The 26,771-nt window shown below is 31.6% G+C and overlaps 1 protein-coding gene and 1 long non-coding RNA gene across 2 annotated transcripts in view; both read left to right on the forward strand.

Annotated features, from left to right (window-relative positions):
• Window positions 1–18,710, forward strand: part of LOC139527907 (alpha-N-acetylgalactosamine-specific lectin-like) — a 40,324-nt gene extending 21,614 nt beyond the window's left edge. The window contains exons 11-17 of the mRNA XM_071323581.1: window positions 1,892–1,970; window positions 3,749–3,988; window positions 4,803–4,820; window positions 12,882–12,970; window positions 13,834–13,936; window positions 14,835–15,054; window positions 18,632–18,710. Of these exons, the coding sequence (XP_071179682.1) occupies window positions 1,898–1,970; window positions 3,749–3,988; window positions 4,803–4,820; window positions 12,882–12,970; window positions 13,834–13,936; window positions 14,835–15,054; window positions 18,632–18,659 (771 nt within the window). The 5' untranslated portion in view covers window positions 1,892–1,897 and the 3' untranslated portion in view covers window positions 18,660–18,710. The remainder of the gene's footprint in view (window positions 1–1,891; window positions 1,971–3,748; window positions 3,989–4,802; window positions 4,821–12,881; window positions 12,971–13,833; window positions 13,937–14,834; window positions 15,055–18,631) is intronic.
• Window positions 18,711–20,169: 1,459 nt separating this feature from the next.
• On the forward strand, window positions 20,170–21,220 carry LOC139527908 (uncharacterized). Its single transcript, XR_011665487.1, has 2 exons — window positions 20,170–20,449; window positions 20,604–21,220. It is a non-coding gene; the product is annotated as an uncharacterized lncRNA (long non-coding RNA).
• The last annotated feature ends 5,551 nt before the right edge of the window (window positions 21,221–26,771 follow it).

The following is a 26,771-nucleotide window of genomic DNA, read 5'->3' on the forward strand; positions in this document are numbered from 1 at the left end:
TTTTTGTGTGTATTGCTTAGAGGTAGAAAATTCGAATAAAAATTAAAAACCTACAGAATCAATAATAACTGCTGTTAATCTGGGGATTTTTGGGAGAAACGACTGTGATTTTTCTGTATATGGAGAAATAACATAAAAAAATTCAAGTTTGAATCATTGTACGATGTAATGATGCTGTTGAACTTTTAGATAATACTATATAATTTCTACATGGGAATGCAAACTGCACAAATTAGATAAATATATATGTATTTTGTTATTAAAACCTATTACAGTGTATTAGGAAGTGAATTGATGCTTATCTTTAAAATTTTCTGTTACTGTTTGTTAATAATTTGATAGAAGTTTGAAATTGAATTTACTGCAACTGTAAAACAATACAGTAACTAATGTTATCAAAATACATTTCAAAATCGTGCGTTTGTACGTTTACTGGGAACATTAAATAAGACTGTTAGAAATATTAAGATTTTATCAAAATGTATAATATCCAAAATAGATTATGATAATAATTGTAATATAGTTTATTTTTTAATGAAATATTTTAACTGTTGTGACAAACATCACGCCGCAACGTTTAGATAAATTACAATTGATTGCTAACCTTTTAAAAAATTGCTGACTCGGTACGCAGTACATATTATATAAAACATCACCAGGAAAATTATTAAGTTCAAGCAGCAGTAAAGCTCTGAGAGGACTTAGGTAAGCATAAAGTATTGATTTGCTACACTCAAAATACATTCTGTTTTATTTTTTATTTTATAAATTACAAGTAAAGGTTAACATTTTGCTGTTCCTTTCAGGGATTCTTAGGGCGAAAATATTTTCAATTTGAATAACATTTTTTTCTCAGTTTATAATCTGTCGCCTTGCACATTGCAGTAATATCATATACACAAGCTTCTTTCAGAGCAATACAGTGAGTTTGATTATGATTAGTATGAAGTTTATTTATCAAATAGTATGTATTCGTATGTTGAGCTGTTTTTGTCAAAACGTTTAGGTGTCTACAATCCCCTTCCCTTTCATGAATGTGACTAACCGATTTAGACGATTTGCTGGATTTGTTATCACATGAGCAACAAGACGGGTGCCACATGTAGAGCTGGATCTTCTTAGCCTCCCGGAGCACCTGATATCACCCCCATTTTTGGTGGGGTTCGTGTTGCTTATTTTTTAGTTTTAGTTGTTGTGTCATGTGTACTATTGCTTGTCTGTTTGATATTTTCATTTTTAGACATGGCGTTGTCAGTTTATTTTCGATTTATGAGTTTGACTGTCCGTCTGGTATCTTTCGTCCTTCTTCTTGGAATAGTCTGTCCTCAATGTTCTTCAACATAAGTTATTTGTATGGCCGTTTTAATTTTTTTGATTTCAGAGTCACTGAAGAGTCTTTTGTAGATGAAACGCGCGTCTGGCGAAAATTCAAAATTTCAATCCTGTTATATCATCATGATCATGTATATATAACATGTATAATGAGTTTATATTCTAAACTAAAATCCACTTAATTGCAAAACCAAAGGTTTAAAACACATCATCTTAATTCAAACACTCTTTACTTTTAGTTTTATTGACTGCTGCAATGTGTGGTTTTTATACACAATTCAAAATGTAATACTAAAAACAAAACAAATGAAAGATATATTTATATAAATAATATTTTGCTGACACGTTTATCAAATATACACACATACATATGTCTACTTAATGCATTGAAGACCTGTTGGTGATCTACTTCTGTTGGCTGTTCTATTGTCGGGTTGTTGTCTCTTTGACACATTCCCCATTTTCATTCTCAAATTTTGTTAAAGACAGTAATTCGATTTCAATCAATCAGTACTCTGATTTATATATTATAAAAAAAAACTATTTCGCTGTTTTGTAGAACATAATGGCGTTTTCGACAAGCAATGCACTTTTCTGTGAAATATTGGTTCTTGGTATTATGGCCGTAAATGTAGCAGGTATGATTTTTTTCTAGAACGATTAATAAGAATGCCATGGTATTGAAGTTTTAATAGCATTAAGGTACAAATTACATAATAGTTTGATGTCAAGTTATTAACGGTAAGTTGTTACATTAACATGCATTAAATACATCGCATTTGTGTCTTTTGGTTTTTTATAAACCGTTTGTCTTCCTTTCTGAAATGTCTGTGTGTATGTAGACCTTTAACCTAAAAATTCAAACAATTTAGTGTCAATATATGTGACTGTATGATAAAGTATCCAATCACGGCATAGGTATTGTCTTATGACAATTTGTCATTCTTGTTTTGAAAAGACAAGCACGTCTCAGCATACCAAAAGGAATGATCAAATCTACGTAATTTAAGTATTTACACGGGAAACAAAGAAACCATGACACATTTTGATCTTGCTGCAAATGACATAAACATGCGCAACATAATTAATAAAAATAATAGATTACAGACCTTTCAGGATTGTTTAATACGGGTAGGGGGAGAAGAAAGGAAACTAAAATTTGGGGAAAATTTACGTCATGATACTATTGATGTAGTTATTACTTTTTTAAACGCTGTACAATACTCAGCTAGTTAATTTACATTTAATGACGGAAAATATTGTTATAGCCGTAAGATTATCGTATATCATAGCTCAACTTTAGACTTTTCATTTGAGGCTACTAGTAGCTTATCAAAGGAATTTTCTATATTTTCTTATATCATATCTAAATGTGTAGCAAGTGGTCAGCTTAAAGCTTAAAGCTGTCAAATTCATGTTCACCGATTTGACTTAAATTCTCATATTCAATTTATAACAATGAAAAACTTTTTTCCGAATTATTAAAAGTATAAAATAAACAATTTACAAGGCAGGGGCTCGAATATATGTAGCTTCGTTTCGTGTTTATTTTTATCTAGACACCATCTAATTAAGTATCGAGATTACCTCTAATACCTTCGATGACCATATAAGGGATTTAAACATACATATAGATATACATATATTAAACTAACTCTTGCAATTCAATTTTTTTCAAGTCAATTTAGTATCATATTCTAGATTAAAATATATGTCAATCATCGTTGTTACTTATATAAGAACTTTTGTGGATCGAATCAGTCAACCAAATGATTTACCTTTGTTTCACTATCAATGTTGACGTTCTTTTCCTTTTCATAACGGATCGTGTATGAGTATCATGCGTGATCTCTCTCTTGCTAAGTGGTTACACTAAAGTTCACATACATACGGATTCAATGAGGTCGAATTATTTACTTGCAAGTGAATACTTCCACATCAATGTTTTTTGCTAATTTTGACTAAATTGAACCATATTTGCTGCCGAAAGAGAAATATTATTATTTAAAAAATCTCCTTTCATTATTAATTGATAAAAAAAAATCATATTTCATATTTTTTATATAGCTCGTAGCTAGTACCCTTTAAAAATTTAAAATGTAACAACTGAAAGATTCAAACAAGTTAAAGAAACAAAAATAACGAACTCCAAATGGATAACAATTGTCATATTCCTGACATGATACAGGCAAACCTGGTTGTATAGCTAGCTAGACCCCTCACGAGTATGAGAGTCACATACAACTTCATTATATTGACAACTTCGTGTATGTATGAACAAAACAAACAAACATAATTGGTAAAAATATCAAAAATAGGGATTGTGTTATAATCTTAACCACCATTAAAGCAAACAAATATGTAACACAGAAACACAAAATCTAATGCATACTGATTCCAATGTTTTCCAATTAAGCAAAAGAATGTGTGGACAATGTGGAGGGTATTGATTATACTGGAACAGTAAATATAACAGTACATGGACTAACATGCAAAGATTGGTCAAAAACAGGTTACAATATGACTCTGGACACACAAAGGCTGTTGGCAGATCAGCATAACTATTGTCGAAATCCTGATAGGGACCCATTAGGACCGTGGTGTTATACAACTGACGATGATACATTATGGCAAACCTGCACTATTCCTTTCTGTGGTATGTTGTAAACGGTTATTTTCCTTTTATTTTGCCCCATTTCTTCTTTTCCTGTTACCGGTATTCTATTGATAAACAGTATCAGAATATGATCAAAACATAAGATGTCAATAAGGTAGCAAACATATTCAATCATTACAACATGTACAATATACATTGTTTGGTTGATTGTTATCCTAATTCTAACCATCTTAGTATACCTTAAAATATAAAACTGGGAATTAAAAGTTTACCAAAATAATTACGACCAGTATTTCGTATATTTTGTTGCCCCTATATTGTGAATATTTACATCAACGAAAACATTTATTTATTATGAAATGATATTACTGTGAAATTAAATATAAAACAATGGAAACACAATTCCGTGTTGTAGTGGTCTTAAATAAATTTTAAATCGCAGATATAATGACTATTACATTGTAGAAATTCATGGGTGTTGATATCTGTGTGGTGTGTGTTCAACACAATTATAGCATTAAATACTATTCATTATATTCTGCATCACTTAATTAATCAATTTAAAAGCGTGCTGCTGAAGGTTTTCATAAATTCATACAGTAATTTCCTATGGTTGAAACTTTTGAAATGTTAAGAATTTGTGCAGTAAAAGCTTGATTGTATTTTATGGAAATGATAATTTCCTACGACATAAATGTAATTAAAACAATTCTTTAGCGTATCAGAAATTCAAGAACAGTAATGCTAATCAATTTAAATGATATCAATTCCAGTCAAATCATCAGTATTGTAACGGCTTCAAACTATTTAATCAAATGAAATGAATTATAAGCTTGTATACACATTTTTTCAGAAGGAACAGATAATCCAGGTAAGATGACATTGTAAAGCGTACTTTGGATTCATTCTGTTTCGTTGAGTTCCGTTGGAACAGGTGAACCACAAATTGAAATGTTCAACGAAATACAAGTTTCTTAAAAATTGTATCCAGACTTTGGTAGAACCAAGAAATCTCATATCCGCGAAAATGCAAGGTTTCCGCAATCTACGAAAATTTGTTCACACGAAAATAATTGAGTCAAAAGTATGTCGACATAGGGCATATCTTAATCTTGGTGTTAATAAGGTACAACTGAGCTATAAGTATTATTCACTGAATCAGATATCGCAAAAAATAAAACAACAAAACTATCGAAATCCAAGGAAGTTTCAAAACAGAAAGTCCAGTATCAAATGGTATTAACACAAGTTTAAACGAATCTCAAACGATTGGAAAACAAGTCGTATTCATGATTAAAAACAGGCTATCTTTATGTAAAAAAAATGGTGGATTATACCTAGGTAAACCTATTATTTGTATGACAATCGCACAAAAAAGTCAATTGCATTAAAACCGATGTTTAACAAAGCACATAGACATAACAGGTAAAAAAGTCAAAATTGGGTAATAGTCGTCAATATTGTGTTTAATTAGTATTGTCAAAACGTACAGTGTTGCCTTACCGGTAAGTCAGGTAATCGTTCGACCTACTAACCGGTAGGTTCAGTTGACGTTTGAAGGCCCTATGTATAACACCCCACAAATGTACGTTTGTTATAATACGACAAGGTGTGTACGTCCTTCGTAATTATAAGACTTCCTTTCGAAGCTTGACTTTTAATAATCCAGTGCACTGAAGCTTTTGCTTCGTATTGAAAAAAATATAAAAAAAACTTCTTGAACTTTTCGAATTGAAAATGTCTGAAACCGATGATTCGATCTTTCATTTCTCTTGATGTCTCAGAAAATAAGATGGAATGTTGCAAGTTGAAATGATAAATTAGATATAAGAAGATGAGGTATGAAAGCCTGTTACTAGTACAAAATAAATAAAAAAATGTACCATGTAGTATACATTATAATAATACAATGGTGAAGTCAATCCTAAGATTAAATCGGATTACTGGTCTAAAGTTACCGTTTCAAAAACATGTATACTAATTATGTGTAATTAAAATCTTGCTCCTAACTAAAAGACAGATTGCATAAGTTCTGATTAATTTATGCTTTAACAGTTACAATACATATAGCAATCAATTTACTGGACAATAGATTTGTTGAAATATTTACCACGATGATAATTTTCAAATAGAATACAAGTATTTAATGATTTAAAAACACATTTATATCAAATCTATTAAAATTGAAATTAGATTCTGGTAAAACGGTTAGCGTTTTTGATATTCGATTTTCGGTCCTTCTGACGTTTAACCGGTAAAAAAACTTAAGGATGTACTTACAGTTGGGTGCAGACCAAGCATTACATAAAGTAAACGCAAGTTAACGCCGCGTGCACATATTTCGTTAGTTAACTTCAAATCTCCCGTTTACTAGTAAACGCACGTTTACTATAATTACGTTAACGTGATCGAAATGGAAATTTCTAATGTCTACCCTAGTAAACGGGCGTTTACTATGTGTCCGTTTAGTCAGTAGTAAACGGGCGTTTACTTCAGAATTCTTCAAATTTATTTTTACGTGCACTTAAAAGTAAACGGGCGTTTACTACAGATTTTACAAGTGTATTTTTACGTGCACTTGAAAGTAAACGCACGTTTACTTTTCGCGTTAACTGATTGGGTAAATTTAGAAATAAACTTCAAGTTCATTTGCACATTTTCTTTTCAAAAGTTACAGGTGCAAATATCGATACGGAAAGAAAGGTTATCTGAGACATAGGGAGAATATTTTTACATGATGGGATGTAAACATCATGGTTTACGTTGTTTCGTTCGCCATTTATAATTTGTCTCTTCGAATTCCTAACTATAACTCGGTGCATTTAATACATTATTATTAATCGAAATTCACCTTGTTTGCCTTGGATTAACATGATAAGTTTCTGTTATGACAAATGATAAAAAAACGTAAATTGTACAGTGTATTGAAAGGGATATCAATAAAGTGTAATATAAGTATGTACATTTGTACCATCTCGTCAATTTAAATGTTCATATATTGTATCTTTACATGGATATATACCTATTTTACTATGCAGCTATATATAGTGCTAATATGGTCTGTTTTGGTTATAATTCGATTAGTCTGAGGTTAGAAAACTACTGAAATTTGTTTCAATATTCAATATTTTGAATAAAAAAAGGACGTGCTGGCACTCTTAATTGATGCAAACAAAATTTTTTAGTCATACTATTCAAATATTGCTACCTTTTTCATTATACAATCAATCCTTACATGAAAATATAACCCATTTACTATGCGGCTGTATAGATTTACATGATAAAATGCTGATATGGTCAGTTTTTGTTGTTGCGGACAAATAATTTTATTATATGAGTCTGTCTGAGGTATGAAAACTACTGAATTTTGTTTACGATTCAATATTTTGAATAAAAAAAGTACATGCTGGCACTCTAAATTGATGCGAACAACATTTTTTAGTCATAATATTCAAAAATTGCTACCTATTTTATTATACAATCAATCCTTACATGAAAATATAACTCATTTACTATGAGGCTATATATATTTACATGATAAAATGCTTATATGGTCAGTTTTGGTTATTGCGGACAAATAATTTTATTATATCAGTCAGTCTGAGGTATGAAAACTACTGAATTTTGTTTACAATTCAATATTTTGAAGAAAAAAAAGACATGCTGGCACTCTAAATTGATGCGAACAAAATTTTTTAGTCATAATATTCAAATATTGCTACCTATTTTATTATACAGTCAATCCTTACATGAAAATATAACTCATTTACTATGAGGCTATATAGATTTACATAATAAAATGCTTATATGGTCAGTTTTGGTTGTTGCGGACAAATAATTTTTTTATATGAGTCAGTCTAAGATATGCAAACTATTAAATTTTGTTTACGATTCAATATTTTGAATAAAAAAAGGACATGCTGGCTCTCTAAATTGATGCGAACAAATTTTTTAGTCATAATATTCAAAAAATTGCTACCTATTTTATTATACAATCAATCCTTACACGAAAATATAACTCATTTACTATGAGGCTGTATAGATTTACATGATAAAATGCTTATATGGTCAGTTTTGGTTGTTGCGGACAAATAATTTTATTATATGAGTCAGTCTAAGATATGAAAACTATTGAATTTTGTTTACGATTCAATATTTTGAATAAAAAAAGGACATGCTGGCACTCTTAATTGATGCGAACAAAATTTTTTAGTCATAATATTCAAATATTGCTACCTATTTATTGTACAATCAATCCTTACATGAAAATATAACTCATTTACTATGCGGCTATATAGATTTACATAATAAAATGCTTATATGGTCAGTTTTGGTTGTTGCGGACAAATAATTTTATTATATCAGTCAGTCTGAGGTATGAAAACTACTGAATTTTGTTTATGATTTAATATTTTGAATAAAAAAAGGACATGCTGGCACTCTAAATTGATGCGAACAAAATTTTTCAGTCATAATAATCAAATATTGCTACCTATTTTATTATACAATCAATCCTTACATGAAAATATAACTCATTTACTATGAGGCTGTATAAATTTACATGATAAAATGCTTATATGGTCAGTTTTGGTTGTTGGGGACAAATTATTTTATTATATGAGTCAGTCTGAGATATGAAAACTAATGAATTTTGTTTACGATTCAATATTTTGAATACAAAAAGGACATGCTGGCACTTTTAATTGATGCGAACAAAATTTCTTAGTCATAATATTCAAATATTGCTACCTTTTTTTATTATACAATCAATCCTTACATGAAAATATAACTCATTTACTATGCGGCTATATAGATGAACATAATGAAATGCTTATATGGTCAGTTTTGGTTGTTGAGGACAAATAATTTTATTATATTAGTCAGTCTGCATGAGGTATGAAAACTACTGAATTTTGTTTACAATTCAATATTTTGAAGAAAAAAAAGACATGCTGGCACTCTAAATTGATGCGAACAAAATTTTTTAGTCATAATATTCAAATATTGCTACCTATTCTATTATACAGTCAATCCTTACATGAAAATATAACTCATTTACTATGAGGCTATATAGATTTACATAATAAAATGCTTATATGGTCAGTTTTGGTTGTTGCGGACAAATAATTTTTTTATATGAGTCAGTCTAAGATATGCAAACTATTAAATTTTGTTTACGATTCAATATTTTGAATAAAAAAAGGACATGCTGGCTCTCTTTATTGATGCGAACAAAATTTTTTAGTCATAATATTCAAATATTGCTACCTATTTTATTAAACAATCAATCCTTACATGAAAATACAACTCATTTACTATGCGGCTATATAGATTTACATAATAAAATGCTGATATGGTCAGTTTTGGTTGTTGCGGACAAATAATTTTATTATATTAGTCAGTCTGCATGAGGTATGAAAACTACTGAATTTTGTTTACAATTCAATATTTTGAAGAAAAAAAAGACATGCTGGCACTCTAAATTGATGCGAACAAATTTTTTAGTCATAATATTCAAAAAATTGCTACCTATTTTATTATACAATCAATCCTTACACGAAAATATAACTCATTTACTATGAGGCTGTATAGATTTACATGATAAAATGCTTATATGGTCAGTTCTGGTTGTTGCGGACAAATAATTTTATTATATGAGTCAGTCTAAGATATGAAAACTATTGAATTTTGTTTACGATTCAATATTTTGAATAAAAAAAGGACATGCTGGCACTCTTAATTGATGCGAACAAAATTTTTTAGTCATAATATTCAAATATTGCTACATATTTTATTGTACAATCAATCCTTACATGAAAATATAACTCATTTACTATGCGGCTATATAGATTTACATAATAAAATGCTTATATGGTCAGTTTTGGTTGTTGCGGACAAATAATTTTATTATATCAGTCAGTCTGAGGTAGGAAAACTACTGAATTTTGTTTATGATTTAATATTTTGAATAAAAAAAGGACATGCTGGCACTCTAAATTGATGCGAACAAAATTTTTCAGTCATAATAATCAAATATTGCTACCTATTTTATTATACAATCAATCCTTACATGAAAATATAACTCATTTACTATGAGGCTGTATAAATTTACATGATAAAATGCTTATATGGTCAGTTTTGGTTGTTGCGGACAAATAATTTTATTATATGAGTCAGTCTAAGATATGAAAACTATTGAATTTTGTTTACGATTCAATATTTTGAATGAAAAAAGGACATGCTGGCACTCTAAATTGATGCGAACAAAATTTTTTAGTCATAAAATTCAAATATTGCTACCTATTTTTATTATACAATCAATCCTTACATGAAAATATAACTCATTTACTATGCGGCTATATAGATGAACATAATGAAATGCTTATATGGTCAGTTTTGGTTGTTGAGGACAAATAATTTTATTATATCAGTCAGTCTGAGGTAAGAAAACTACTGAATTTTGTTTACGATTCATTATTTTGAATAAAAAAAGGACATGCTGTCACTCTAAATTGATGCGAACAAAATTTTTTAGTCATAGTAATCAAATTTTGCTACCTATTTTATTATACAATCAATTCTTACATAAAAATATAACTCATTTACTATGCGGCTATATAGATTTACATAATAAAATGCTTATATGGTCAGTTTTGGTTGTTGCGGACAAATAATTTTATTATATGAGTCAGTCAGAGATATGAAAACTAATGATTTTGTTTACGATTCAATATTTTGAATAATAAAAGGACATGCTGGCACTCTTAATTGATGCGAACAAATTTTTTTAGTCATAATATTCAAATATATGGTAATTTTTGGTTGTTGCTGACAAATAACTTTATTATATCAGTCAGTCTGAGGTAAGAAAACTATTGAATTATGTTTGCGATTCAATATTTTGAATAAAAAAGAACATGCTGGCACTCTAAATTGATGCAAACAAAATTTTTATGTCATAATATTCAAATATTGCTTCCTTTTTTATTAAACAATCAATCTTTATTTCAAAATATAGCTCATTTACTATGCGGGCTATATAGATTTACATAATAAATTGCTTATATGGTCAGTTTTGGTTGTTCCGAACAAATAATTATATATTACGAGTTAGTCTGATGTATGAAAACTACTGAATTTTGTTTACTATTCAATATTTTAAATAAAAAGAGGTCATAGCCGTCAGGCTGGTAAAAAAAATTCTGTCACTTGTATTATATGGTCAATTATGGCATAAAAATATAACTGAATTACTACTATATAGAATAAGATACATGTAGTTGTTAAACAGTTAAAGGGTAAATATTGTCAGTTTTGGTTAATTTTACGAGTCAGTATGTCTAAGATGAGAAAACTGTTTGATTTTGGTGAGGATTAAATTACATTTATTTGAATCAACATACTTAAACTATTATTTGCGAAGAACAAGAAATTTACTATAATTATTGTTCAATTAAATACAAATGTGTGATAACATTTTTAAATAACTGTAATCGTCAATATGTCAAGCGGAAATGACCAGTTGGTCAATTAATTTTAATGTTCCTTATCATTTCATATTTTATGTCAATGTATCCAGGTTACGATGATAATCTGCGTTAACGGGCGTTTACTACAAACAGTAAACGCGCGTTTACTCATTACGGAAATAGAAGACGCGCATTTTCCCACGTTAACGCGGAGGTAAACGGGAAAGTAAACGCCCGTTTACTCTTTACAAAATTAGAAGACGCGCCGTTTTTGCGTTAACGCGGAGGTAAACGCGAAAGTAAACGCCCGTTTACTTTTAATGTCTACTGCAATTTCGGAGTTAACGCACAGTTAACGCGGCGTTTACGTGAAGTGCACGCGAGTAAACGCCGCGTTAACTTTTTCGGCCCGTCTACATGTAATGCTTGGTCTGCACCCAACTGTAGGTGAGGTTTCAGAATTTGTGTCAAATGTTCGGACTCCTTGGTGTTTTTCCATACAATACAATGTAAAATATTTTGCCCCATAACACCCATTTATTTTTTCGTATAAGACTGTTAAAATAGCTCATGAAAGGTCAATTGCCAAAATCTTAGAAGATTCTTAATTTTTGTATTATTTTTTTTTGAGACCTTATAATACCAATGCAAATATCAAATGAATATAAGGTAAAAGTCTGAGTCAGCCTTTTCTCGCCATATATGAAATCTCAAATATCTCGAAAAGGAGGTCCATGACCTATCAATATTTTTAGCTTATTTTTATCCTTAATTGATGCTCTATCAGCTTATGGTATCAATTTTAACTTCTTAATTTATTAATTTTCACCTAACCTCACCTAAGTACATCCTTAAATTAAAGTTATTGCTGTATTAAAATTTTTGACATTTAAATAATCGAATTAGAAAATTTACCGGATTTCTAATAACATAAGCAACACGTCGGGTGCAACATGTGGATCAGAATCTGCTTACCATTCCGGAGCACCTGAGACCACCCCAAGATTTTGGTGGGGTTCGTGTTGTTAAGTCTTTAGTGTTCTATGTTGTGTTTTCTGTACTATTATTTGTAGGTTTGTTTTTTTATTTTCAGCCATGACATTCTTTCTATGAGTTTGACTCACCCTCTGGTATCTTTCGTCCCTCTTTTGTGATTATTGTCTAGCACATGCATGTATTGTTATCATATGATATACTATTTTAAATGTCTATGATAGGATTGCTTGTTTTCGTAACGATATAACACAATTTAACAGAAATTTACCTGTCTAGATTGACCGCAAATAAAAAGAGGTGACAAGGATTATACATTATAAACTACATCAAATTCATGATAACGGATATACAAGACGATGATATAAAACATAGATTGAAGTGGTAATATACTGTATCAGTGTCGTACTACTTTATAGTTGTTTTGGTCTTTATTAACATTTTTACTTCATTTTATTAAAATACATCAGGATGGGCCTATTGGAAACATGGCTGGCAAAAATATGATGATTCGTGTTATATAATTCAATACGCAAGGAAGACTTGGCATGAGGCAAAGGTATAGTAAACAATACAAAATTGTATTTCTATTGTTACTTAACTCTTTGTTTGTTTGTGTATTGATTGTATGTTATGATGTTTGTTTGCCATGATGTTATCTAATCTTATCCATTTATTTGCTTTCTAGTGCACCTTTTTTCTATATTTATTACAAAAACGATCATGTATCTATACATTGTTCATTATGATTATTTTATCTCTTTACATAGGATGTCGTTTTCTGTTTCTCCTTTTTTTTTATATTCAGCCAATATTTCTCACATTTAATTAAGTAGTAGTAAACTTAGGTTGTCAATTGAAAAAAACATATAGTATCCCATTCTGTGGAACAAGCTATACAGTCACACGTAGGTGTATTGGTTTATTAGACCACGTTCGAGTTGTGTTCTTCACCGGAAATGTACGTCAATTTTGTGCGACTCTATTTCGTCATGAAGTAGATACATTTGTAGAGGGGAACACCTGTATACCTTCATTATTAATGTGCAAGCATGTTCGTGTTCGTGTAAGCAGGATGAGCTAGAAATATGTTTGTTTTGTCGGTACTTAAATCACAATTCCGTAATGACAGAGGTGCTGATTATCAATTAAAGAAATTTAATTTGACGAATTGTTCAAATCAAATTGATCCAATTTTAACAACCCCTCGCTCAACATGAGAAAGAAGTGACAATGACCCTTAACGCACCAATGGTGCAGTTCACTAAAACCAAAGTAGTTTTTGACAGAAATGCAAAGAACTCTTAAGAGGTATATTGTCTAAGGTAAAATTAGTGATTCATTGATACACAAACATAGAAAAAAACCTAAGTTGAAGAAAAATGTAATGTCCCTCAAATTGGGAATACCTTTTGTTTTTAGAATTTCTGCAAGGACGACCTCAATGCGTATTTGGCTGAAATTAAAACACCTGGAGAAAACAACTTTTTGATGAATATCCTCCCAAAGCCAACAATCGACGACAGTAAGTAATTCGTGAGACATCATGGTTGATTGATAAGTTTTTTGTTTGATTCCAATTTTCGTTGATTTCGTGGATACTGATAACACACACAATTAAATATTCAACGAATACAAATTTTCCATCAGGTTGTTTTGCAGACATTTGCAAACCACGAAATCAAATGTACACGAAATTGAAATTGTTCTCCATCCAAACAAATAAGGACCCACAAATATAAATGAATCCACAGTACTGTACAAGATTATAATTCAGCTATAAATGGCTACGCTTCAAAACACAGACAGTGAACAAAAGTTTTGCAAAGTTTCCTGATACTTAAAGCATGTATATTCGGATCGAGAGTAGATTTTGTGGAAAAAGACAGATTTATGCTCTTGAAAACATTAACTTTATGCATGTTATTTTAATTGTGATTCATTTATATGTTTTGGGGTTTAATGTGACGTCCAATTGCATTGAGCTAGTACACATTTTGCTTATGGGAAAGCTTAAGCCCGATTCGGGGTGTTGAATTTTATGGCTGTGTTTAAGACCATTGGTAGCCTTTGGCTGTTTTCTGCTTTTCGTTCGGGTTGTTGTCTCTTTGAAACATTACCTATTTACATTCTCAATTGTTTGCATAAAATCACTTTAATAATTGATAATGATCTATTCGAGGAAATATTCCTAATAAAATTTGCACTCGAAGTACTTACTTAATATTCCTGTAAAATTGAGCCGTGAAAAGGTAATGTTGATGTTATGTTTGTTAATGCGTTTTCATTTCTTCATTGGTAATCATGTTGATGCCGCCGAAAATATATCTTTTTTACGTTCAGCGAATGCAATTCTCTCAATTATTAACCAGTTTGAGAATTACTAACGTGGATTTTCTTTTATTCTTACATATTTTCTTTAGCTGATCTAGAGGTTTGGCTTGGTGCTAATGCTTTGAACGTTAAAAGACAATTCATCTGGAACACTAGCCCCACTGACTTTGATTTTACTGACTGGGGACCCGAGGAGCCGAATGGTCGTTCTTATGAGCACTGTCTATCAACGCACATGTACAATGATGGTAAACTTCATTGGAACGACAGGGCATGCTCGACGGCGCACTTCTTTGTGTGTGAAAAAAGGTAATTTCAATAACTGATCTTGGTGACAAAACATCGAGTTAAAAGTTAATTAATACTGATTTATATACAGTGAAACCTGTTTTAAGACACAACTTAAGGGGGATCAAAAATGTGGAATCTTTATACCGGGGGTCTTTTAATTCAGGTTTCACCGATATGCAATGTACTATAGAGGGACATAAAATAAATGGTCTTATAACTACAAAAGATTTTGCTTAATTAAGGCGAAGTGAACGTAATTAAACTACAAAATGTTTTTTTTTATTTCATATATGAATTCTGCTTGTAAAATTACACCAGAAAATAAAATAAAAAAGGGGGTAACCGTTTTCGTTTTTGAGATACGAGCCGTTGAAATTAATAGCATGATACGCCAAAAATACAAAGGATATATAGGGAAAATAATCAAAATTAGCAGATATATTTACATTATCAAGATTTTCTATTTTGTTTGTCAACAGATTTTTTTTTAACTTGATATACGATTCAAAAATGAAAGACGAATCCATTGGTGCAAAGAAAGTCCTTAGCAACCGTGCTTGTTTTTACGCTACTCCTTGTTGAAGATTAAAATTATTCGGCGACGTCATGGTCTACAGTAACGTCGCCACAACTTTTACGTCGTAACTCTATTATACCGTACAATGTCGTAGCAATGTCGTGCGTGTGTATTACCCATCTTCCTATGTATTACAAATGATCTAGTGTTGTAAATTGATAAGAAAAGAAAATAACTAATTTTAAAGAATATTTCTGTCGGCAAAAAATTGCAAGTTTGTAATTAAATTTCCCGCAAATGAGAGAAAGGTACCGTATATGTTATGCTTTTCTATATTAGAGTGGTTTCCACACCTTTTTAAATGCTTGCATGGATTGTAATTTTTTTTATGAATCACATATCGAGTTTGAATTTGTCTCGGTTAGCACAGTGTTGTCAGAATGAATTCGTGATAATGAACACTGTCTATCAACGCACATGTACAATGATGGTAAACTTCATTGGAATGATAGGGCATGATCAACGTGGCACTTCTTTGTGTGTGAAAAAAGGTAATTCAATGACATATGTCTGTGACACTAGTTTGCTAGATACCAAATATTGAGTTAAATGTAAACCTATACTTTTTCATAGTATGCTAACTCTTTCGTTAACTCAACAAACTTGTATTAGTCATTTTTATGATATGCTGTTCTATAACGGTCCTGGAACCGGAGTTTATCTAATGCATACTTACGACTACACATATTATGTGAACCTGTTGCAAGTCAAAAGACTAATAAACACAGTTGCCGTAGGTTGCTGTCTTCCATATCTGTTTTTCTTTTATGGTTTTGTCATATATCAGTGTGTTGATTTATTTATGACAATTCATATTTTGTCATTCCGGGACCTTTAATAACTAACTATACAGTTTGAATTTGAAAACTGTTTAAGGCACTTTGTGTCCTATAAACATGATGATAACATTTGCTTTAAAATCTTGTCTTGATAGCAATTATACCGCATCGTAATTTTTATTTAAGATAGGTGCCTTACACTTCTGCTGGTATTAAAAAGATAATCGTAACTGGAATCACGATTATCCCAATATGCATGGCGACGGCAGATATAGGTAAAATCTTTACAGTCATTTTTCTCAAATGTAGCATGTTTTGTCAATAGTTACTCAGCTGCAAGGTTTTTCCATACAATTACATCGTATTTAAATCTTAACGTTGCACTGGAATTGTCTAAGTGCTTTGAAAATTGCCGTTGAAAAATTCGGGATGATAATCGTAACTCGGAAAAAAGATAATCGTGATTATGGTATTAAAAAATGAGAAGATAATCGTAACTGGATAGTGTTTTATTGATAATGACACTAAAAACGTATATATGATAGCACATGATGAAATCATGGTGATAAATAAATCACGTTTTAACATCTTATGACATTTCTTTTTGTGCATATATTATTAATAGTTCTAATGAAAACAGCTACATACTATTATATCATAAAATTTGAAGGTTAAACAAGCTTCAATAAATTTGGAAATGGGAAAAACACAAACTATGTTAAAATACAGAAAACTCCAAGAACTAGGAATGTCACAAAATATGGGAACGAGCGAAGAGGCAATTTTAAAGGAAGTTATGATATATGGCAATAATTTTCGGGCAAAATGCATGTGTCACCCTACATCAGATTTGTGATTAAGACTGTTAAAAACATTGAGATTTATCCTGAATAAAATATATTGTTTTAAATCATTTGTTGCAGGTGGCTATATGTGCTATTTGCCCCCAACCCCCGGGAAGCATGCAACTAACCCTTGTTATTTGTTTCGCACGAATAAAATTGAAAAAATACAAAATGTCCAATATACTTGTTGGTAGGTGACCGTTTTGTAGTGGTGGACATTTTTACATGTATTATCTCCCCACAATCCCTATATTGCAATAGTAACAAGAATGATTCTATTCATCAAAGCACGTACTAAGCTGTATACTGATATTTTTTTCATAATTTTCAAACCAGATACTGAAGGAGATTTGAACCGTTTCGTAGTGGACATTAACATAAATACGGTATCACTCTGGTCCATATGATGTGCTATTTTTTTTTTCAACAATTAAACTGCCGTTATAAAAGCATAACTTCTTTTGTAAGACCCTTATGTTTATATATCTTGCAAACATTGAGAATGAATGTTGAATAGGGCGTCTAGGGACATGCTATTTTTGGTTATTTTGAATCATTAAGGAATCAATAGCTTATTAGTCCCTTTAAAAATAGTATGTTTCTTTGCTTAAATTTGTTAAATCTAATTCCATGTACTGACTACACAAACACTCACTTGTAAAGATGAAACACATTTTTTTTAAAGTGGCTGGGACAAAAAATCACGGTTTTGTTGAAAAACGCCCATAAATCGAGATATATAAGTAAATTTGTCTTAGATATAAACCTGTAAGTTTCTTCATTTACTTTTATTTTCCGTTAATGACGTCATCAATTAGCTGGACATTTGAATTTTAACACACAAAATACCATTGAAATGCTGAAAGACACATTTATTATTTTTCAGTTACTATTATCTGATAAAGAAATTACGATTATCAAACACGAAAAATTCCATAGATTTACGATTATCAACGGCAATTTTCAAAGCGCTTAGACAATTCAAGTGCACCGTTACGATTCAAATATGATGTAATGGTATAGAAAAACCTTGAAGCTGATTATCTATTGACAAAAACATGATAAATTTAAGAAAAATGACTGTAAAGATTTTACCTATATCTGCCGTCGCCATATTGGGATAATCGTAATTTTAGTTACGACTATCTCTTTAATACCAGTGACTTAAACGCTAGGAAAAAATGAATAAAAATAGCATGTCATTATTAAATCAGCTCGTCGAGTCTGGAACTAACATCATTTAAAAGTTAAGGAACCGTCTTGCATATATCGATATTACACTAGTTGTTTCGACATATCAGCACAGAAAAGAAACGAACAAGACAACTTATACTGCATGGACTAGTCTAACATGTGTATGTACACTGATGCACATCTTTCATGTATATTTTCAGTGTTGGACTTTCAGGATGTGGAGAGTAGGATCCAACATGGCCGATTTCTCTTTACCAAAATAAAGATATCAACAATGCTTTTAATTTTGATTGACTTATCAAATCGCCACTTAAACAAGACAGAAACGTCACTTAAAGATATCTTCCCAGAAATAAAAATAGAAAGGAGAGATACAATGGTATCACTGAGAATAAATAAATCTATAAAAAGAAAACATGTACATGATATATCACCAAGGCTACACTTTAGCATTGTCTAATCGACAAACATGACAAATCGGTTTTTTTTTATGTTGAAGATTCACAACAAAGGAGCAAGCACTTACTATCGGTTTTTCGATCCACATGATATAGATATAAGAAGATTGGTATTATTGCCAATGAGACAACTCTCCATCCAATTAATAATTTATAAAAGTAAACCATTATAGATCAAAGTAAGGTCTTCAACACGGAGCATCGGCTTACACTGAACAGCACACTATAAAGGGCCCAACAATGACTATTGTTAAACCATTCTAAACAGAAAACCAACGATCTAATATATATATTAAAACTAGAAACACTTATAGCCCAGGAGCCAGTACTTCGGTACTGGCATGAAAATACGGATTTTTTTGTGTTATTTAAATTTAGTTACAAAATGTTAGAAAAAACGATAAATTAAGGAATGTATCTCCCTCATACAAAGCTCTGATTTCTTTCACGGATTTGACTATACTTTTTGGACCTTTTTTTATTATAGCTCTTCATCATTTATATAAGCTTTGGATTGCAAATATTTTGGCCACGAGATCACTGAAGAGACATGTATTGTCGAAATGTGCATCTGGTGCAGAACAAATTGATACCTTTAAGGTTATTATAAACCGCACCAACAGACGACAACCACTGAACATCAGGTTCCTGACGTAGGACAAGTGCATACATGTTTCCATAACCATTAATCTTGTATCGTTTGGGAGTGATAAGCTTGGTCTTTACAATTTTAACAGACAGCCATTAACTTGTCAAGTTACATTTGTATATTGGGTTGGGAGTAGCACATCGTGTTATGCAATCAGCGGAATTCAATTATTTGGCTTGTTCATATAAACTTGTCATTGAGTAGATAAGTCATCGTTCTGTCATAAAAAGCCGAGTGCTAAATTGCATTTGTCTAACTAGGCGGGGCATGATATTGAATATAATGAAGATGTGGTATGATTGCTAATGAGATAACTCTCCGCTAGAGACCAAATAACACAGAAATTAACACTTATAGTTCACCGTACGGCCTTCAATAATGTACAGCGCCAATACCGAATAGTCAAATATAAAAGGCCCCGAAATTGTAAAACAATTCAAACAGCAAAACTAACGGCCACATTTATATAAAAAAAAATAACGAAAAACAAATATGTAACACATCAACAAACGACATGCAACAAATTACAGGCCCCTGACTTGTAACAGGCACATGCACACATAATGTGGCGGGGTGAAACATGTTAGTGGGACTCTCCTAACCTGGGACAGTGGTGTAACACTGTAACAAACTTCAGTTAATTATTTATATGATTTATTTTACACCTAGGACTATATTTTATGTTATCTCTTATTTTCACTAACACCGGTAATCTAGTCAAGCAGACCGTGTTTATCACGTGATTACGCACCTATTGAAATTTAACAGGTGAGTCTCAAATCAGTCGGCACATGATCATTGAGAGTAGCACACGTTTGTGCAGTTGGGTTTGTGGTTTAGATAGCAATTTGGACATTATAATTGTCAGGACAGGACATGGATGTCCAAAGGCTAATTGAAACAACACTCAGGTAAGTTATTGTACTTATATTTTATGGTACATTGAGGTCAATTTGCTGTCGAGATGATATTTCTTGCTCGCGGTCCAAATGTACGGATAATTGCCATATTATTCATATTTATAGATAACGTAAGTAATTTTTGGGTTCAATTATTATTTTGCAGGGGTTTTTAGGCCCGGTTTTAGTGTGCGTTGGCACGTTGCTAATTGTCGACTGGTCGGAGATAATGGTGTCGATGAATTAATGGTGTCGGGGTTAAAAATGGTAACAACTCGGTGATATATTGGTTGGAGTTACAACGCATGGAGGCGGTGATAAATTTATAGTCCGTTTCTATTTATTTGGAGCAAAAAGTCCGTAAAATTATATACATTTTTAGTTGAGAAATCGAGAAGTCCGTGCAGTATTTATGCAGTTTAAAGCAGTTATAGTTTGTTATTCAGCATTATATTTATTCATACAAATTTAGTGTTCTCTTCAATCAATTTAGAAGCAACCAGATATATGTGAAAATTAGTTAATTCGTCCGTTTAATTATAAAGAGAAATTTAAAGGGGAACAACCCAGTTCATCATTTACATCTACAGTACGTACAACGAGGAACGTATCCGGGCAGTGTGCGGAAAGTGTGCAGGCCGAAATTTGTTTGATTTATGTTTATTTCATGACATTTTGTTTTGTTCCGTGTGTGTTTATTTAGTTACATTTGTGTTCTCATTTCATATTACATTTTTGTTGAATTTACTTTATTTTGTTTTGTTAATTAAATTTATATTTTAATTTGGTTTTGTATGACATTGGCCACCTGACAATTCCCAAAGAACTTACTTCGTTACAAACACTACAACATAAGAACGAACTATAAAAATCCGTTGAAAGAGGTTCTTTTTCAGTATTATATTTTGAATACTTTTTGTGTAGATCTCTGTACCTCCCCCTTCAAAATAAATTACATGAACAATTTTTGTTGAATCCATTATCAGGATATATATGATGTACTAACCAAGTGTTTTTACAAATAACCACATCCACGAAATATAGAAATAAGACTTTGAAGCGGAAATTTGTTCTAGACCGTCACATATAGCCATTTAAGACAATTCACGTGCGTAAATCGTATGGCTACACGAATAGCCTTTCATTACTTTAAAACATACTTTACGTGTATTTAAGTCTGGTGATATGAAGGTTGATATAAGTCTACGTTACGGTGTACCAAAATAAATATTAGGGTATTTTCGGTGACTCTGTCGTACTGGAAGCCACAATTGTCCCCGGACGTAAGCACTAATTTCCAAATCGATCTAATTCCAATAAAGCATTAGCAAAACGTCAAAGAGATGAAATTCATTTGAAGGCCCATCTAAAACATTGAAATAATCAATTACAAAGGGTCATGAAAGAGGTTTACTGTGTGATTGGCATTGGAAGCCTATTCTCAGCCTTTTCCTCTACTGTTGGATGCCTATTTCCAGTTTTCAGTTATTTTTGATGAGACAAATTGTCGTTGGTTCTACGCATTTAAGGCTTTCCTAACACATACTTTTGATTTTGTGTGCGACATGTGGCAGTCATTTCTCAAATTTTAGCATATAGATTCCACAACTGCAACAAGCGTGTTACGATATTTATCCACTCGAGACAGTTAAATTTTATTGAAGAAATATCGTAACACATGAGTTATAGTGGTGAATTCTGTTTCTCTAATGATTTTTATCCTTTCTTTTCAAAGATTTATGTGACGTCATGAGGCATGACCGCCTTTTTTCATGACTTCACAATAGGAAAACTCATACGAAACCAAGAAAAATTAACGTCACAATAAAATTGTGACCAATCATTTGCCGAGAACAGATTTTTCACTAGAGAAGCGAAATAGTTTTCTCACCGATCAAGAAATGTGAAAGTAGCGCAAAATTTAGGGAAAGTCATTTCTCACATTTTGAAAATTGTAGATAGTCTTGGTAAAAGATCATGTCATTACTCCATGAGACACTAACTTACTTTGAATTCCTTTCCATAAATGGAATGCTAGCGAAATTTATAGTATCTTATTGCCTGGAAAATGTCTTCGGAACTTTTTAACCTCGTTGCACCATATGATATTTTACGGGAGATACAGAACCATCTAATTGCGAACCGTATTGTGGGAAACGGCACAGTGGTTTGAAAAAATGCATAAGAACGGTTTCCTCATATACATGTCTAGAAAAGTCTTTCTTGTGAAAACATTAGTAGCCTTTTCAACTTCGTATTATCTTCCAAATGAATTTTGCTAGATTAATATATTACATGTAGGAATATGAATAATTGTTCAGCTTTTTACACTGAGAACCGGTATATATTTGTGTAACTGACAAGCATATGCATATTCATCAATATTTTTAAAAGTACTAGCATGTCACCATTTCTACTATAAATGAACTATAATTCAATCTTATTCATGTATATACTACCAAAATTGATGATATGGCAGTGCCTGGATTTCTTTTCCAAACTGGAAAGGAATTTATACAATACTCGGATTATTTCGTTCAACATAAGTTTCTGAATATCTCTTCCTTACGCTAGCGCTGTATTCACTTTCCGTCTGACATAAATGACATTTTTGGAACTGTATTAAGGAAGCTCGCTACTCAGTTTCAAAATAACAAGCGTTTTATAACACTAGTATATATTGATAGAGGTTTAATAAACAAGATAAAGGAACCAAAAAGTGAAATATATATATATATATAGGTCAATATGCTTATTTTCGAGATAAGAAAATTTTAATTGATTTTTCATAGCTCTATCATTGACAAGTTAAAGTTCTAAAAAACTATTAGAAAATATCAAATTTAATAGATGCCTTATAATTATAAGCAAGAAAATTGGCGGTCAATGTGCAAAATTGTTTAAGGCATAAAAACCGGAGTATTCCGAAAATCTGACAAAAATCCCAAAACATGGCAAGCTTACATCCTTAACATTAGGAGAACAGAGACAGATTGAAAATGCCCTCATGGCATTAAAAATGTCGCCGTAAATGAAAAAACAACTTGTAAATTTGAACCTGAATTTTTAGCACTTTACAAAATTTCTGAAAACATAAAGCCTACAATGTACCTGGTAAAAACATTTGACCGAACACACATGTTTTGCAGTTTAACCATCTTTTGCTGTAAGACTGATTTCTTCATCGTGTTACCGTTGTATATGAAGAGGGAAAATATCAATTGATACCACCATTAGAACATGTACCATCTGTTGGAAGCCATACACAGTGACATGGGACATCCTGGGAGATATCAAACATCACTGGGCAAGGATATTTTTTACTGGCATTATAAATTGCACCAATGCAAAATATACAGACACGAATAGAGGAATGTGGAAGATGCGTCCGTAGGAAATCACCTACCAATCAACGTGGAAACCATGTCAACGATATGGGACTTAATGTGCATGGACTTCCTTTCCCTTGAACCATCGAAGGGAAGCTATCGACACTATAAGTCATCACGGATCACTTCACTATATTTGCTGAGGCAGTTAGAACCACGAACCAGCTAGCCAATACAGTACGAGTTTTATTACAATTTTATTTTACACATAATTTATAAATCATAGTTAATAATTCTGGACTCATTCAGTATAATCATGGTAATATCAAAACAAATTACCGAGTCAATGTTTACGTAAAATCTCTAAACAATTATAGCGAAAAATAATGGTATAAATAAAAAGTTTTTGCATAAAGCATACGCATGCCACACATGTCTATTCAAATTTTTTTTTGGTTATAATTATACGATATTTGATTTTGTACTCCTATAAAACATGAGGAAATTAACATGCGGTTACGTAACAGGAAGCAGTGAAGAACTAATGCAAATTCCTAATAGTAATGCAAAACATAATTGCAAGTGAAAATCATTTTACACAGACTTACTTCAAGGATGTAGAAAAACTGTCTGACAGAGCAAAGGCTTACTATACTAAAGCAAAATATGGGGGGAAAAGGAGAATGTCAGACCACATTACAAGACTTGTCACTTTGTATCCTGTTTAAATACCTAATATGGAAATCTATTAACTCAATGACAAAAATAAATTACTAAGAGTGCAGATACAGCACAAACAAACACCCGTTACAAAGAAAAGCATGATATATCTGTTGCATTTTTTTTTTTAGTAAAACTGAGTTCCAATTTACATACATTTTTGAAAAGGATAATTCACAGTGTAGATACTATTCTGTACGCTATCCAGAAGTCGCGATTTTCGAAGCGAGAACTTTTTGGATCACATTTTAAATTAGAAGGGTATACTGAATTAAACGGTAAGTTGATCGTCTGTACATTGCTTAATGATTAATTTAGCCGACATCGATATTCTCAAATGGTTTAGAATTAAATTCCGCACATTCATTATTCGTATCTTTGCCTTAATCAAGAAATGTTCAAGTGCATCACTAAGAAAAATCAGTCGGCGAACCTAAAAACAATCTTTTTACCCTATTAGTGTACAAATTAACGTAAAAACCAGACTTAATTAACTAAATGAAGAATATTTCAAGTGGTGGTAAAAGTTTCAACCAGATCTTTGAAGCCAGAAATAAGAAAATTACACTTGTTTGAATTTCTCACTGTACGATCAGTCTCGCTTGTATATTTTTAAACTGTATGATCAGTCTTTATGTCACTGTATTCTAGTGGTGATTTCAAAGCTATTTACGATACATTAGAAGGTGGCATTTTTCTCAATAACACAAATATATTTCAACACATTCACATCCTGAAAACTTATGAATCATTTTCCAGCTTAATAGGGTGTACTCGACTTACTACATTAAGTATAAGGATGTTTAAATGTTGCTAAAATAAGAGGAAGGTTTGATGTATACCAGTATATAAGTTTCAGAAATGTCCTCCGTTATACTTAAAATTGTACAAACACACATATTTAGTTGTTATATAAACATGCATGTATTTACACACATTCGAGGCCGTACTGTAGCCTATAATTGATCACAGTTACTTCACTTTGTTTAAGATGTAAAGCTGTCTCTTTGAGTATTTGGTATTTCGGTTGATACGAAAGGATACAAGTTATTACATTATACCGGGAGGCTGTGTAAAAATGAACAAGGTGAACTCAACAACAGAAATATTGAGGTAAAACGCATTACTTAGGAAAGTGATCCATTAAACACTAGATGCTTGGTAAAATCTTTCAAAATGTTTTCTTTAATTCCACGTTATTGAAGGTTTTACTGCAAGTGTCTGGCCTCAGACCACAATTATTATTCTCCTTTGTTACAATGCTTCTTTTGGTAAAAAACAAATCAAATTAAAAATTTGCACCGTTTCAAACATGAAATAAATGTAACTGCTTATATATATGGACCATTATTAGTCTAATAAAATATGCTTCTAGGACAATCCTATCAGTGCTTTTTCTTTTGAGAGCCTTATTTACATGCCAATGGTACGATATGAATCATGTATAAATGACTAAGACCGACTAAGGCTTATTTGAGGGGTGGTCGAAGGGGTCCTGATCCCGAAATCCCGAAATCGAAAAATATATTCCCGGATCCCGTAAGGATCAATCCCCAAATCCCGAGCTTAAAAACACCGATCCCGACGCCTCGAAAAAGGTCCTGCCTGCCTCTAATCTCTACCTTACTTTCATTTGTGACAAATCACTATTTTCCCTTTCAACAATAAATTGTTATGCCCCATTTATGGGCATTATGTTTTCTAATCTGTGCATCCGTCCGTTCGTTCGTTCGGTTATCCGTCCGTCCATCTGTCCCGCTTCCGGTTAAAGTTTTTGGTCGAGGTAGTTTTAGATGACGTTGAGCATGTTTCACTGATTTTAATATATATGTCCGTCCGTCTGTCCCGCTTCCGGTTAAAGTTTTTGGTCGAGGTAGTTTTAGCTGTCAAGTTGAGCATGTTTTACTAATATTTTAATATATATGCAAGTGGTATGACCCCTTAAATAGTAAACATACAAAAAAATCAGTAGAGAGAATACAGAGAGGCTCTATATATTAAAGTAGTATAATCGTAGTTTACATATAATAGATAAACGCGAAAAATAATTGTCCTCTATAAGGAGGTATAATAATTGTGATTCTTGCGATCTAAAAACACCATGATATGGAGAACGCTCTGAATGGCTTATTTATTTTTCATTTTTGTTATCCATTTTTCGATTGGTTTGTACTTGTGTCACATGTTTTACTTTTTTTTAATATATATGCAACTGGTATGACCCCTTAAGGTAGATTCATGGTATACCGCCATCTTGGATTGAACAATCACAGTAAAAAATCGGT

Source organism: Mytilus edulis, chromosome 6 (genome assembly GCF_963676685.1).
Source record: "Mytilus edulis chromosome 6, xbMytEdul2.2, whole genome shotgun sequence".
In the NCBI taxonomy this organism is placed as follows: Eukaryota; Metazoa; Mollusca; class Bivalvia; order Mytilida; family Mytilidae; genus Mytilus; species Mytilus edulis.